Source organism: Callorhinchus milii, unplaced genomic scaffold (assembly GCF_018977255.1).
Source record: "Callorhinchus milii isolate IMCB2004 unplaced genomic scaffold, IMCB_Cmil_1.0 Scaffold5, whole genome shotgun sequence".
NCBI classification, from domain to species: domain Eukaryota; kingdom Metazoa; phylum Chordata; class Chondrichthyes; order Chimaeriformes; family Callorhinchidae; genus Callorhinchus; species Callorhinchus milii.
Genome location: NW_024704746.1, coordinates 36,971,405 through 36,986,471, shown reverse-complemented (window position 1 = coordinate 36,986,471; position 15,067 = coordinate 36,971,405). Strand labels below are relative to the sequence as shown.

General features: G+C 36.7%; 1 protein-coding gene across 1 annotated transcript in view; it reads right to left on the bottom strand.

The window, feature by feature from the left end:
• Positions 1-225: 225 nt before the first annotated feature.
• LOC103185331 (thyrotropin-releasing hormone-degrading ectoenzyme) overlaps positions 226-15,067 on the bottom strand; it is a 54,088-nt gene continuing 39,246 nt past the window's right edge. Inside the window, exons 9-19 of the mRNA XM_042335971.1 lie at positions 14,465-14,652; positions 13,710-13,798; positions 11,873-12,006; positions 11,726-11,781; positions 8,330-8,477; positions 6,956-7,053; positions 6,057-6,164; positions 2,911-3,078; positions 2,674-2,814; positions 1,850-1,931; positions 226-1,166 (exon numbers count right to left, since the gene is read on the bottom strand). Of these exons, the coding sequence (XP_042191905.1) occupies positions 1,023-1,166; positions 1,850-1,931; positions 2,674-2,814; positions 2,911-3,078; positions 6,057-6,164; positions 6,956-7,053; positions 8,330-8,477; positions 11,726-11,781; positions 11,873-12,006; positions 13,710-13,798; positions 14,465-14,652 (1,356 nt within the window). The 3' untranslated portion in view covers positions 226-1,022. The remainder of the gene's footprint in view (positions 1,167-1,849; positions 1,932-2,673; positions 2,815-2,910; positions 3,079-6,056; positions 6,165-6,955; positions 7,054-8,329; positions 8,478-11,725; positions 11,782-11,872; positions 12,007-13,709; positions 13,799-14,464; positions 14,653-15,067) is intronic.

Genomic DNA, 15,067 nt, shown 5'->3' with positions numbered 1-15,067 from the left:
TTTATTTACAAAAGGAATGGATGAAAGCAGAAATCGGAGTAATTTGCTTTATTATCCTGCACAGTAAATTATTTTCAGACTTTTCATTGTTTATACTCTGCACATTCAAAGCGGTGGGTGGAATTGGATAATGTCAATGTTTGTAAATGAAACACAACAGTTTTCACATTTTCTTGGCATTTTGATGCCTGACAGCGAATCTAATTTAACAATATTAAAAACAGCTTCTCTAAATGCAATCAACATGTCAGTTCTGTTTCTATGGTTCTAATATGCACTCATCAAAAACTCACACAGTGAAGCTTTATATTGTACTGTACAAAATTTTATTAACAGAGTTAAAATTCGATATCTTTTCTGTTTAAAATACATATGCTCGAGGTTTCCATTTAGAAAATCCACAATAATAACTTGGCAGTATCAGGGTAAAATCAAAGCTTCTTTTTGTAAAATTCTGTCAGTATTCCGTGTGACGTTCCTTAAAGTGTAGTGTTTTTTTTAAAAAGACGATACTTATCATTTATTCATCACAATTTAAGCACACTTGTTTTTTCTTTTGATGGGTTTTAAGATTTGATCAGGTTGTCTAATTTCCTTCCATTCCAATATTGATTGTCCTTAACAGTCTTTGTGCTTTAAAACATTGCATAATATTACCATGTCTCAGTACAAGAACAACGCAAATACACAAAATTGAAAACCTTGAAGCTAGCATGCTGGAATACTGAAGGGACAAAACATTCATGCATAAAATACATTGTAATATTTTTTTTCTCCACTGACTGTAAATAACATGCACTAGTTGCAATGACATTCTCGGTCCCGTAAAGCCATTTCAAATTTTTAAAGCAATTGCTTTTTTTTCTCCTCGGGAGGAATTTTGTAATTTTGCAGAAAAATAACCAGTGCAAAAAATTTGCAATGCAGTTCTTTTGTTCTTTCTCATTAAAAAGTAGAGAAAATTTAAATAATACAAATGCATCAAAGTACTTCATGCTATAAATATTTATAGGTGTTAAAAATTAACTGTTCATGGATATCCTGAGCCATTGGAACAGCTCTTCTTCAAAGAGACTGTGCCACCGAACATTTGCTTCCACTATTTCAATAGCTTGTGTGAATGAGACAGCTATTTCCCCTCCGAGGTTTTTTATAAAGTCCTTCAGCTGTAAAGTTTAAAACATTTCATAAATATTTGGAAATAGTGAAAGTTTGATGTGGTATACAGCCTAGCCTGTGATATGCACGCTTATGCAAGTCAGTCTCATGAATTCTATAGCATATACAGTAGGGAGGGAGTTGGAGGAATGTGAAATAAAAATAATAAATAAAATGAATTAAAAATGAATTTTTGCTGATTCAAAATCACATTTGTCATCTCTGGGATCGAACATTGAGTAAACGTACAATGCTTTCTGTTGACCATTAACTAATTCAAAAAAAAATTTAATAAGTAGAAGAATGGTCTTTATTTCAATTTAACGGTTACTTGATTTTAGAGGATTAAAGCACAGTATGATGTGAAATAATGTGAATCAAATAATAATAATAATAATAATCCTTGCATTTGATATAGCGCTTTTCACGTCGGGAGGACGTCCCAAAGCGCTTCACAGAATATACTGAAAAGTGAATTGACTGTATATTTGTGGGCGAACGCGGCAGCCAATTGCGCACAGCAATGTCCCACAAACAGTCGTAGATTGAAAATGACCAATTTATTATTGTTTTTAGTTTTGAAGGATTATTATTAGGCGTGTGGAGTAAGGAAACTTGCCCAAGGTTTCGCCCTGCCTGGAATGAAATGATAAGAAAAGGAAAATCCTGAAGGGTGCACAAAATCACTTACCTCATTCAGTTCAGCTTCTGTACTCAGGAACTCTGTCACTCCTTTGATAAGTTTAGAGCTCATGAACAAGGCTTCTCCGTATCTGTATAAAAATGAAAGACAAATGCTCACAATCAATCAACTGCTTCTTCTTTCCCTCTAACTTCCGCCTCTCCTCTCTTAAAGATAATTAATCCTGCTGGACACAAGGACTCAATCAATTTGCCCAGGAGTCAACAGGGATAACATTTAGCCAGAATCTGAGGATTCCCGTTTCATTTAAATACTCTGGATGACCAGAAACAGCCTATTACCACTAACAGTAAAGCACGTGATGATTGCCATTTTATCCTCCCCTTAACTGAATCTCAAGCATGTGCTCCAAAGGAATCCCAGGATTCTGAGGTACAAAGCATCAGTGTTACTAGCAAATTGTGGTCGCTGTTAGATTTTTGTAACTTCATCCCGGCAGGTGGGGAAGCTTGTGGAGGGGGATGAGGGCAGAGGAGAAGAGTAAACTCCTAGCTGAAGCAGTTTTGGGAGGCCCTATCACTACCTCAGTTGAGATCAGCAGAACTCATCACAGGGCTTGAATCTCGAAACTTCCAATTCTGCATGGCCCAGTTTTACATTAGGCAGCTCTTCCCAATGAACCGCAAGGGAACTTCTCAAAAACAACAATTTGCATTAACATAGCTCCCGTCAAGCAGGGTACTAAATCAAAGTGCTTGAAAAGGCTTTATTTTTACCAGAAGCACACAAAAACCATTACCCACTTTTTTGTGCCTAAATTATATTTGCTTATTCCAGTGAATGTTGCTACAAAGTGAAGGGATATGCCATACCTTGAATTCAAAATGTCCCAGTTATCCTTGAAAAATTTCCAAGCTAAATGCCGTCCATTTGGATATTTAGCCACAAGAATTATAATATCTATTGTATTCTGTTCAGGAATCCATTGGGTGTTCAGGGACAGGTTAAGCAGCCTTAAAAGATAAAGCAAAGTTCATGAGATCTTAAAATATGTTTTTGTTCTAGGAAGGAAAAAATACGATCATGCATTCTCCAAAGGCCTGACCCACCTGTTTAGCAAAAAGGTGCTTTTACTGCATGTCAAGCCCTCCAGTAATATTTTCTTCTCTGAAACTGCAGTTGAAGATTGGTACTTATTCCAGATGAAATCCCACACATTGTCATCCATCAGTGAGATTCCAGTGCAGTAGACAATGTCCCTAACGTTTGGTGAGATTCTGAAATGTATCAGTATACAATTACCATTTCCAGTGTCGTCCCTTGGTATAACACCTGCAGTGTTGAATTAAGGTTAAACAAACTGTGACTAATACCAGGGCTCCACTGAATTCATACAGTACATTGTGTATTTGCATTATGGACATGATAATACTGTGGACGATAATGATGGAAAACAAATAATAATAATATTTCATTTGATATAGCGTCTTATCATTTTGTTGAGATATCTCAAATCGCTACACAGGATATACTGTAAAATGAATTGACTGTATTTTGTGGATGAAACACGTCTCCCATAAATAATCATTATTTTTTCAAATGATAACATTTTATAATAAAATTTTCAAAGTGATATCTGAAAAATTGGTTGGGACATTTGTTTAGAATGAAATGTTGGCTTTTTTTAAAAAAGTGGCCATCTTTTAAAGCACTCAAATTGCCAGCGACTGACAAACACAGAGCGTTCTTTACAGTTCCACTGAGATGAGCAGAATTTACAACCAATCTTGCAGGTTTCCAAGAGGACAAATGACACTCTGCTTTTGGTATACAAGGTCATGTAAAATGAACACTAACCCTCCAACACAAGGATAATAATAATAATATTCTGTGAAATACTTTCAGACATCTCAAAGACGTGAAAAGGCGCTATATCAAATGCAAGGATTATTATTTATTATCATTAAAAGTAGTCGAGGAGAAAGAAACAATTCCAATCACCAGAGTTCTGGCACACGAGTTGGGTGTAATTGGCTCAGCAAAGATGAAGTGGGTTCCCTGAGGAAAGTAGACTCTTGTGGAGTCCTCCTGTCAGGCAATCGGATGCATATAATACGGTTCCCCAATCCAGCATATGGAAGGGTGTAGTGTGAAGATTGGAGGGTATGTAGACAAGGAGTAGGAGGGGGAAATGACCAAAAGCGTGATCAAAGAGATGGCCTTGGATTCAGAACATTATCTCAGACTAGACTGTGTCTCAAACCAGTTTAAATAATTTCCCAAATTTGAACTGTTTAACACAATCTTGTCCTTGATCAAAAACCAAAGCCATATTGCAGTAACACAGTTTTCTGTAAAACTTACTTTCTTGTAGTAATCTGGAGAAAGTAATTAAAATGTACAAATATTCTATAAAATCTCTACAGAAAAGAATAGGCAGGACATATATTTTATAAACTCATTTTGTTTTAGAAACAAGCAACAATCGTGCCTTTTGGGACATTGATCAAAAATGAACACTTTTAAAATGCATCCCATGGATTCAATTTCTATCACTTGAATCTAGCACTACAGTGCACAGTTGCATTACTAAGTGGATTGACAGCAGGAAAGCTATTGATTGGTAATATATTAAATTATAAATTATGTGAAGCCTCAACTCTCCTGTCTGATTTTGTCAGAATGATTGCTTATTTTGGTTGCTTTCCTGAGAAGTGACATTTGGTTTTACATTTTATCATGTCTGTGAGCCAGTTCTTGAAGCAGAGCTGACTTCCAAATTTCAGAAAGAAGACGTCAATGAAACTGTTTATTTTCCAATGAGACATTTTCAGAGAATAGTACGGCGTGTGTTCAGTAGTCAGCAAGTTTTCCAAACTGATATTTCCTTCCCGTTGGTGATGCCATTACAATACATTCAAGTGTCAGTCAGATTCAGTAAGATTGCATTAAAACACCAGCTTTAATCCGGTAAAGCTGCCTTTCAATGTAAATATAGAGCTCAAGTCAAATAAATCTGTTTCATTCTCAGCTGTTCTCTGCAGCTTTTTGACAGTGTTATTTCTTAAAGTTGTACAATACATATTGAATTCAAAGAAGGTGAATCTCTATATATGCATTTGGCCCACCAAGAACAAGCTCTTCACTGGAGAGTATCTGCACTAAAAATGACACTCATTGTCCATATCCTCAATAAAAGTGAAGCTGTCCATCCTGTCACAAAAAATATCTTGTGTGTTTCACTGCAGTCTTTGGAAGAAGCTACTGAGACTGACAAGTAAATCAAATAATCTGTAAGGGGCATTGACTCGAACTTAGAAGAGGGAGGTTGAGCAGACTATTAACTGCACTATAAGAGAGTGGTAAATATATGGAAAGCATCTGCCTAGAGAGACAGTGGAGCTTGAAGAAGAGGAAGCCAAGTCGATGTTTGATAGACAAAGCAATGAGAGATCCCTGATATAACAGTACAACCCCAGTAAAACCCAATATAATGTGTCCCCTTATAAAGCTGATTGGGGTATAAAGCAGTTGGCCTTTGGACCCGCAACCAGTTTTGGTGCACAGAGCTGCTGGCTTGCCATGTGCTGACCAGTATTCCACACACTACAAATGACCAATTTCGGGTCATCACGTCATCCTTCCTGCAGTTGTATTATGGAATTGAGAGAAATTTTGTAAAATGTGTGGCATTCTAAAGCTTCAATTTGTTTTTCAGTTTTATCTTTCAGACCATATTGAAACATGCTGGCCTAAAGCCATATTTCTTTACTACACACAAATCTGTTACCTGTTCCCCAACATAACCCTAGAAAATGAATGATTCAAAACTGCTTGCCAAAAAGGCTTTATATGTTACTCTACATGGAAATGAGCCCTGCGGTCACATAATAAAGTCACATAATAAACATTCAGACGTCACAAGCAATGTGACAACAAATAACTTGTGAAATTCTTGACGATGTTGACATTTTCTAATCTGTGATACAACACATGAGGAGAAACTGTTGAATTCAGTCTTAACTTTGAAGTTTGAAATAGTTTCTTAAAAGAACTTACAGAAAGCCAGCTTCAAAATTAAGGCTGCATTTAACAATATGCCAAATTCTGAACTCTCTGAAGCACTACAGAAATAGAGTCATAGATCCTACTTCTCCCTGACAGTTGGGGTTTGGTATTGCATCTCATACTGTTAGGCCATTATATCTTTTCATTGATTTTCACTCTAATCTAAAAGTTTAAGAGTTGTACCTACCTGTTATAATCAGTCGACATCCACTCTGAAAGCAAAGATACAGCCTTCTCATGGCAGGGGAGCAAGCCAAATTTACAAGCCAGAATAATAACCTCCCGACGTAGTTCCCTGTTTACAAAATAGCAAACCAGTAAATTCATTGTTTTTCACACGGTACAGTACAAAATTTGTTAATGGCACGCAAAATGTCATTACCATTTATTATCCTAGATATAAATCTAGAGATTTCACAATTTATCTGTGCTTTTTAGAACTACAGAATCATAGAAATGTATAGGAGGCCATTTGGCCCATCGAGTCTGCAATGGCTCTCAGAGCAACGTGTTTATTCAATGTTAAAGCCCTGCCTTATTACCATACCCTTCAAGCCTCTATCTTTCAAATACCTGTCTAAAGGTTCTTTTTACTGACAACATTTATTTTAATCTTGGAGACAGATGATCTTATCAAAACCATTCCCAGACTTTGATGTCACTGTAGACTCAGACCCATTGAGCCATAAGTCCAGTTAAATTCAATGGTAAATATGAGGCAATTCACTTTTTTAACTTCATTCACATGATCAGGAGTAGGTCTTTTAGCTCCTCAAGCCTGTTATGCCACTCTATTAGATCATGGTTGATCTGTACTTCCCTTTATGTAAGCATTATAATGTCCAGATTTGTCTTTATCATCTTGAAAGGAGATGTTTCAGAGGGTAACTTTAGGAATGGGATTCAAAAAATAAACTCAGAACAACTTGCAACTGCTTTGTAAAATGTATGATTAACAAGTTACTGATGACTGGTCATGAAACCCTTTCTGTTTCGTGCTGTTACATACTAAACCACAGACAAATGTCAAATACATTTATAATTTGTTTTTAAAAAGTTGGTAAACAAAGATAATGATGATTTAACTCAGTCTGGTATGCCTCCGGCACAACTGAACTGTTTGAAGTATCTTCTGGCCAACCATGTGCTTTGTATGTCTGGGCGACATTTTGTAAAATGTATTTCTGAAAGGAGAAAACAAGACGAGTAGACTTCAATTCCTGTCAATATGGATTCACAAGTTACAATTAAATGATCTGATTTTTTTAAAGAAAAAAGCTTGATGCTGTGATAAGACAACAATAGGGTTGGTATTGTGGAAGGATGAGATCAAATGGACCTAAGGGTCTGCATCATCCGAACCTCCTTTGTGATATGGTTTGATACCAAAGGTGTGTTAAGTAACACTTAATAATAATAATCCTTGCGTTTGATATAGCGCCTTATCACATCTTCAAGACGTCGCAAACAGAACACACTGCAAAGTGAATTGACTGTATATATTGTGGGTGAAATGGGGCAGCCAATTGCACAAAGCAGTGTCCCACAAACAGTCGTGGATTGAGTTACCAATTTATTATTTTTGTCTGAAGGAATTATTACTCGGAAAAACAAAAACATTGTTTTAACATTGCTTTGTCACGCACAGATATTACGTTTAGACAATCCTGTACAACAATCCTAGGAACCTAAAGCATTGCTGATAAACCCACCTGGCTGCAATCATCCTAATCCTAATCCAATTCTGCTCACAATTTTTTTGAAAAGCAAATCCTTGATTTGATTTAGCGCCTTACTTACGTTGGAATAGAATACAGTTTTACATTTATATATTCAATTATATCCATTTATCATGTCATCAAAACCTGCTAAATCCTGTAAAGTATAGTGACTTTGTATTTGTAGATGTTTCAAGTGTGTAATATTTGACAAATTGTTAAACTCAGTTTTAATTCCAAAATTGTTTTTCTGTAGCTCCTTTTAAAAAATGTGGTTGAAAATTAAGATTGAAATGTATCTAAGACAAAAGTTGCCAAATTCTGCACACTCTGAAATGTTGAGAAAATATTGCGAGTCTAAACCTAGATGGATATTTTTTCCTCTTATGTCTATGATGAGAAGTTACTTCTGTTACTAAGTGTGTGAGTTTGATGCTAACACTTTGTGGATACGCATGTCATGTAGAAAGTGTGAGTTTTATTTAACTTTTTGCTATCATGATTCTGTGCATAAAACAAAAAGAACCCAAACTGAAATAGTGTCACGCAAGAGGATTCTGGCATAAATAAAATGAAAACAAAATCGGCGTTTAGATACCTAATTCAAATGTGGATCATATGTACATTTTGCATTTCATTTTTTGTTTTGATCAAACTCACTGTCTGAAACTGATCATTAAATTGGTAACTTTTCTCAACTGATTTTATCAAACGTTGGTATGTTAAAGGTTGAAAGTCTTACACAAAATATGCTGTAGTCCTTGTTGCGATCCACCAGTTTGCCCAGGTAACGCAGCACATTGCTCGCTGCATGCCATGGGAGAAACTCTTTCTCCTTGGAAAGGTAGCAGATAATCTCCAGAGGAATATGCTGTGGTAAGTATCCAGCTCTGCAAGCAACAGATAATACAATATAGGCTAGTAGAAAAACATCAATAAAAATAAAATAATAATCCTTGCATTCGATATAGCGCCTTATCACGTCTTCGAGACATCTCAAAGCGCTTCACAGAATATACTGTAAAGTGAATTGACTCTAAACTTTGTGGGCGTCAATGCAAAATTAACTTTGTCGAATTATAACTCCGCTTTCAATCCAGAAAATCAGATCCTGTTTTGAAATGGGTCCACGAGAAAAACTGGCTGTTAGTCTCGCTTCCAGGTCATCAGGTTGCCGATAGATTCCTGCCATGTTACAGCATACATGAAGTCAGCCACGACAGCTTTCACAAGTGTTTCCAGTGCTACCCTGGAGAGGAGTCACAACTGAATGTCTGGTTCTTTCAGTATACTGTTAAAACTCACATGAGTCATACAAATCGGGACCATAACATTTAATATGACTTATGCAAAGTCCGAGTTGCAAGCAAACTGTGTAAGTCGTATAAATTCTTGTTCAACCAATAATCTACACTGCGTGTGTGTAATTCAAAGCAGCCGGTAAATGCGCATGCAGTGACAGGTCAAGACTATGTTTCACACGATTTAATGCGTCTTGACTCATCGCCACATGCACACTAACCGCAAGTATTGGAATCTATTGAACATTCTGCGTTTACAACAACAGGTCAGGACTACATTTCCCGCGATTCCACGCAGCCGCCCGGTAAGTGTGCATGAGTTAACTAACCATCATTTCCTCCAATTCAATGTAAATGCTGCAGTAATGGAGGGTAAGGTGATTAATATGAGTCGTGCAAAGAAATTTAAGTGGGTTCGATATGAAACTGAATAGGAATCGGATAAATGTGCAACTTAGGCAATTATACGATTTATAACGATAAGACTTATGCGAGTTTTGCTCGCGTGTACAGGAGGTTTTAACTCATAGACAGCTCTCAACAGTGACATCTCAGGCAAATGGAAAGTCTGACAGTGTGATCATTATCACCAGTGTTAATTATGACATGGAAAGTCACATTTTTCACCCTTATATCTCAATTCTCTCAGATATCTTTAAGATTGCACTCAACCTTTATCTCCACCTAAACCACATCCTGCAAATCCATGTTACCCTCAATGCCCCATGTCCTCCAATCCATTTCTTCAGTAATTCCCTGTTTCAACTGATCTTGAGTTGCAGATGATTTTCACAGGGCAGAATTTTTTACTTCCTCACGGACTTCCTCTTTGAAATAGCGCCAGCTCTCGCAGTGAGATATTTCACTGAGCCATGTAGGAAAGTGTTTTCCTGATCTCACAAGTTATACATGACCTTAAGAGATTGTGAAATCTGTCACCCACAGTGCTGTGCTGAGGATCTTGCTGTGCAAGCAGGAGCAGAAGCTAACAATGATTTGAAATGAGAACAAAATAGCAGCGAGAGACTTGCCAGTGGGGAATTCCTGACTCAGTCACTGTAACAGAGGGCAGTTGGATCTTTGCGCTGAGGGTGAGGGTGGTTGAACTGGACGTGAGGTGTAATTTCCTAAAACATCTTAGATACAATAGTTTACTCTCAGATACAGCGGTCCCAGCCTTGCATACTTCATATCTTCATATGCCTTCCAATGTTTTGCCTCCTCCAGACAAATGAGAGTTTGGAGAACAAGTGATTCAAACAATCTATGAAAATTCCTGCTCACATTAAATAATCTCTCACAGATTAACAGTCTTTTTTCTTGATGTTTCAGGCAGTTGTCAGTTGCTCAGTTCAGTACTGAAAGTTCGCAGTCTAATAAAGTCACGTATGCTCACATACTTTGTGAGATCAGGAACTCACTTTCCTAAATCACTCAGTGAGTATCTCACTGTGGGAGCTGATGATAATGGAAAAAATCTCTATTTCTGTCAGCCTGGCTAGCAGTAGATGTAGACCCCCACAGAGTTATACACTTCAATAATACATGAAGTCATTCCTATTCATAATGGCCAACAGCGAGCCTTGAGGGTAGGAACCAATAATTGTCCCCAAGAAGGGTTTTGCATATTTATAATTAAACCAATAAAGATATAGTAGAAATACATAGGACTTATCATCTCTGGTTAATAAGTTCACCCATATTGAGAGTAAATTGACAGTGTGTCAGTCAACGTGATTAAAGTTTTCTGCAGGGAACAGTTACTGGTTAATGTTTACCAAGTCTACCACTCACTTTTTTCATAAAGGCCCCAATGAATTATATGGCTTCTTCAATAGATTTTTATATTGGGGGATGTAGGGATGGACAACACGTCCTAATGTAAAAATGTTAGTCATTTGAGAATTGTTGGAGATTTTCATTTTTCAACCTGCCAATCACTTGATAAAACTTCTGATGGATTGATGGACTGTAAATGGTGAGTCATTAGTTAACCTTATGAAGTAACTTAGAAAAATGCACAGAAAGAATAATGCTGCCAAACTGGAATCTCAGAATAGTTGTGATTTGCAGGCTATGTGATAGGGCTCCTCAAAGGGACAATGCTATAATATACATATTGTAAAATAATTGACAATATTTTTATTTGGCCTCTTAGTACTCAGAAATCAGCAATATTCAACCTCCTGATTGGGGCAATCTGGGATTGGGTTTTTGTGGAAGATTAAGGACATCTAATCGCCTTAACTACCACATTTAGTAAACCAGGAAATCATAGTATTGCATACATATAATCTTGTGGAGTCCTGCAGCTCAGTGGTTAGAGCAATCGCCTCACTTAGTCGATTGGTGGATCGCTTTTCTGAGGGCAATAATTTCTTCCAAAAAAATATAGTAAATTTGTCACTTGAATCCACGATTGTTGTGGGACACTGTTATGCACAATTGGCTGCCATGTTTTGCCCACAAAATATCCAGTCAATTTAATTTACAGTAAATTCTGTGAAGCGCTTTGAGATGTCTTGAAGACATAATAAGGCATTATATCAAATGCAAGTATTATTATTATTATAATAAGCACATAATTGTATTTGTTTAAATCACTTTACCAATAAATATTGCCATCTGCAGAACATATAACTAGACAAGTACAGTGAATGTTAGACTGGTAGGCACTCTGTCTGTCTATCAGTCTGTCTATCTTTTGGTCTCTTTCTCTCTCGCTCTTCTCTCTCAAGCACTCTTGGACAAAGATTGTATTCCTTGCTCGGGTGGCGGACTGGGTTAATTGTTCTTGAGATTTGATGAAAGAGTTTTATAAGAAATGCAAGATATACCTGGCAAGATTGAAAGCATCATCAATTAGACCTGCTCGATTGCCAACAGAGATTACCTGTCAGGGTCAAGCACACAAAGAAGCCATTTAGCATGGATAAGCATAAAACACATGTTTTCCATTGAAAGCTGAAGAGTATATTCTTTACCTCAGGGTTCGTCATGAGTTGTTCAATTAATAACCTCCAGTTCCTCAAATCGTAGTTAACCCTAAAGTAGCCAGTCTGGTTAAGGTTTCCAAGAAGCCAATTATTTTTATCCAAGGGAATAATCCTGTGATGCTCTAACAATCAAATAGAAAGAAACTTAAAGATTACTTAATCAAAATCGAAATTCAGACATTTCCGTAGAGTATGATGTGACTTATGAGACACTGGCAGTTTGTACAACTTGTGCTTGGCATGGGAGTGGGGTGAGGGGGCCTTCAGCATATTTTGGTTATTTTCTCATTTACAATTTTTATTGAAGTGGAAAAAAGCGGAGACAAATTTACAGCTCTGCCCTCAAATTATTGCATTTAATGCAGAAAATAGTACAATTTAATAATTACTAATGGGCTCATTGTAAGTCCTGTCCCTGATTTATTGGTAGTTAGTAGTAATGATTCAAGCTAGCACTAATAAGAATTATTGATATCCCTGTAGTGTTTAGAGTATCCAAAGTTCAGGAAGCTAAACTAGCTCTTTGACAAAGTCGTAAACCTGGTCAACCTGTATAGGAGTGGCAGTCACTCTAATTTCGACCCACCAATTGAACTGAGTGGTCACAGCCTTCCAGATTGTTTTATTCCAAAACCTAGAGATACCTGTCGACTAAGATGATCAGATACATAAGATAACACTTGCTGTAAGGATTAGAGGTGAAATAATGCTGTCCAAGGAGGGCAGCAAACCAGGGTTCAATAGTGGAGATGTGAGGGTAAATACTTATTCGGGAGCTTTACTTATTTATCTATGGAGATCAGGGAATATTTAAGTAGGACTTCCCTCAGAAGATCAGCTGGGTAGGGTAAAGTGTGTAACAGGGTAAATTGTACATAGTCTATAGAAAGACTGAGTTTAATTCATCAAATGAACTTTACTATTTTGAACTTTATTATTTCATATTTTCTTCACTTATGTGTCAAATCCCAGGAAGAAAATATTCATCCCAACTCTGTTTCCCACCTGTCAGAATTCATATAACTTCAGCAGTCAGCTCTACCACTTTGAAGTCAGTTTATCTCCAGGGATTAATCAAACACTATTGAATTCTTCTCTGCTTTCAAACAAAACTATTAGGATTATGCCATGGAACAACTAAATAGTCTGAAACTGATAAATTCCTAGTAAATCCAATACGGCGACAATTTAACACCAGCAGGGAAAAGTGTGAATGCATTGATCATCCAATATGACAAAACTGGGGAAATGAATTATCTTAAGTAGAACACTGAAGAATATTTGTAACACAAGTCCAAATGGTCCACTTATAATGCATAAATAATGTTTTAGGCAAACATCACTAAAGCCACAAACATGTCATGACAAGCAAAATATCTTCCCTGCTAATAATTCAGGAATATATTGAGTTCTGTATTTTGGTAAGTCAGATATCTGAACATGCATCACCATGTTTAAGAGTTCAACATGTGTATGTCAAGTTCACATGGGCATTTCCCTGTGTCAGCAATGGAATGCACATTCTCTCCCTGAAAGATTGCATCCTGTTTACCTAAACTCAGAGAGTATTAGGTACAGGTGGCAAGAGTTAAAGTTTGGGGACGACAGAGTGTGCATTGTGGACTGCAGGAGTTTAATAATTAAAACCATATAGCTTGCCATTGAGTGGTAGTGAAACAAACAATCTTGTATTTTCACAAGTCAAATCTGTCACTTTGCAGAATGCATTAACACCAACAACAAATTGCATTTATTTAGCATCTTTCACTTGGAAGGGAGTCCCAAGGCGCCGGACAATCGGAGATTTAATAACCAAGATAATTACCTGTTTTGTTATTAATCCATATCATTGTCTCCGATGAAATGTGACTTAAGTTTCCTACAGCAATTGTTAAAGGAATCTCCCACAGGTAGCTAGAAACAAAATCAAACAAGAGAGTTCTCCTATAAATACGAAATGCAAAACAAACAGAAAAATCATTCCAAACATTATTCTGGTAACTGCTGTCCAGAACAATAGAAGCTTAGAAATATATAACACAGAAGAAGATCATTCGGCACATCATGTCTGTGCTGACTCTTTAAGAGCCTATTTTAATCGCTCTTGTGAAAATGATTACATTGAGATTGGCTGTTGAAGGTAGTTAAGAAACAGTGAGATTTCCGCCTGGAGGTGATCAATCCTCATCCACATTTCATCCAAAGGACAGCATCTCTGACAATACAGTACCCACCCCCCCCGGCACTGCACTGGAGTGTCAGCCTAGACTATGATCTTAAAGTTCCAACATGGTGGTTTGAAACCACAATTTTCTGATTCAGAGGCAAAGGTGCTGCCTAGCTGATAAATTTCAGGCTAAGACATGCTATATTGTTAAGTATTGGTGAGTCAGTATGCAATTTGTCCAACCGCTCAAGTAAATTATCAATCACGTGAAATACTGCACATCTATCCAAATAATATAAGCCCTTTGCACAAATACAAGCAGCAACTATTTTATGTAGATCAATGGCAGCTTTTATACTGTGTGCCTTGTGGTCTTTGTAATTCTGTATATAAAACAAAGTGAGCGACATTACCTGCTATTTATAACGTTTGGATTCTTTGATTTCACTGTTAGATCAAAAATGAAGTGTTCTTGGCTGATTGTTAAATTATCAGCACTGCTTTCATTCCTAGCAATAGTGACGACAGGATAACCCATCTGCAATGTCCAGCAGTCCATGACGTCCTTGATGTTTATATTTTTTCCCATTTTCTGCATCGTCTTTACAAAGGCAAAAGTGTCAGTACTTGATATGAAAAGCATTTCAGAAGATTCAGTTGAACATAATCTATCAACAACAAGTCAGTGGTGTTTGTACAGTCAATCTCAGTTTTCCATATATCTAACAACAAAGTACAGAAATTCCCTCACAAAATGTAAACCCTAAATAACTGAAATTGATACATATTGGATCATGAACCACTCAATATATGATTCCATTGTACGTGGATACAATTTTTACTTACTACAGCTTATTCAAATGTTTCAAGGGTGGAACCTTTTCATTTCATCAAAATAACAATTCTACTTACTCAAATGTAACTATAACCAATGTGGTAGACTTCGGTGAATCAAATATGTTTTTTTTTGTTATCTAATGTGTTACCTCCTCTCTTGAAAGTGGTGGTTTATACTC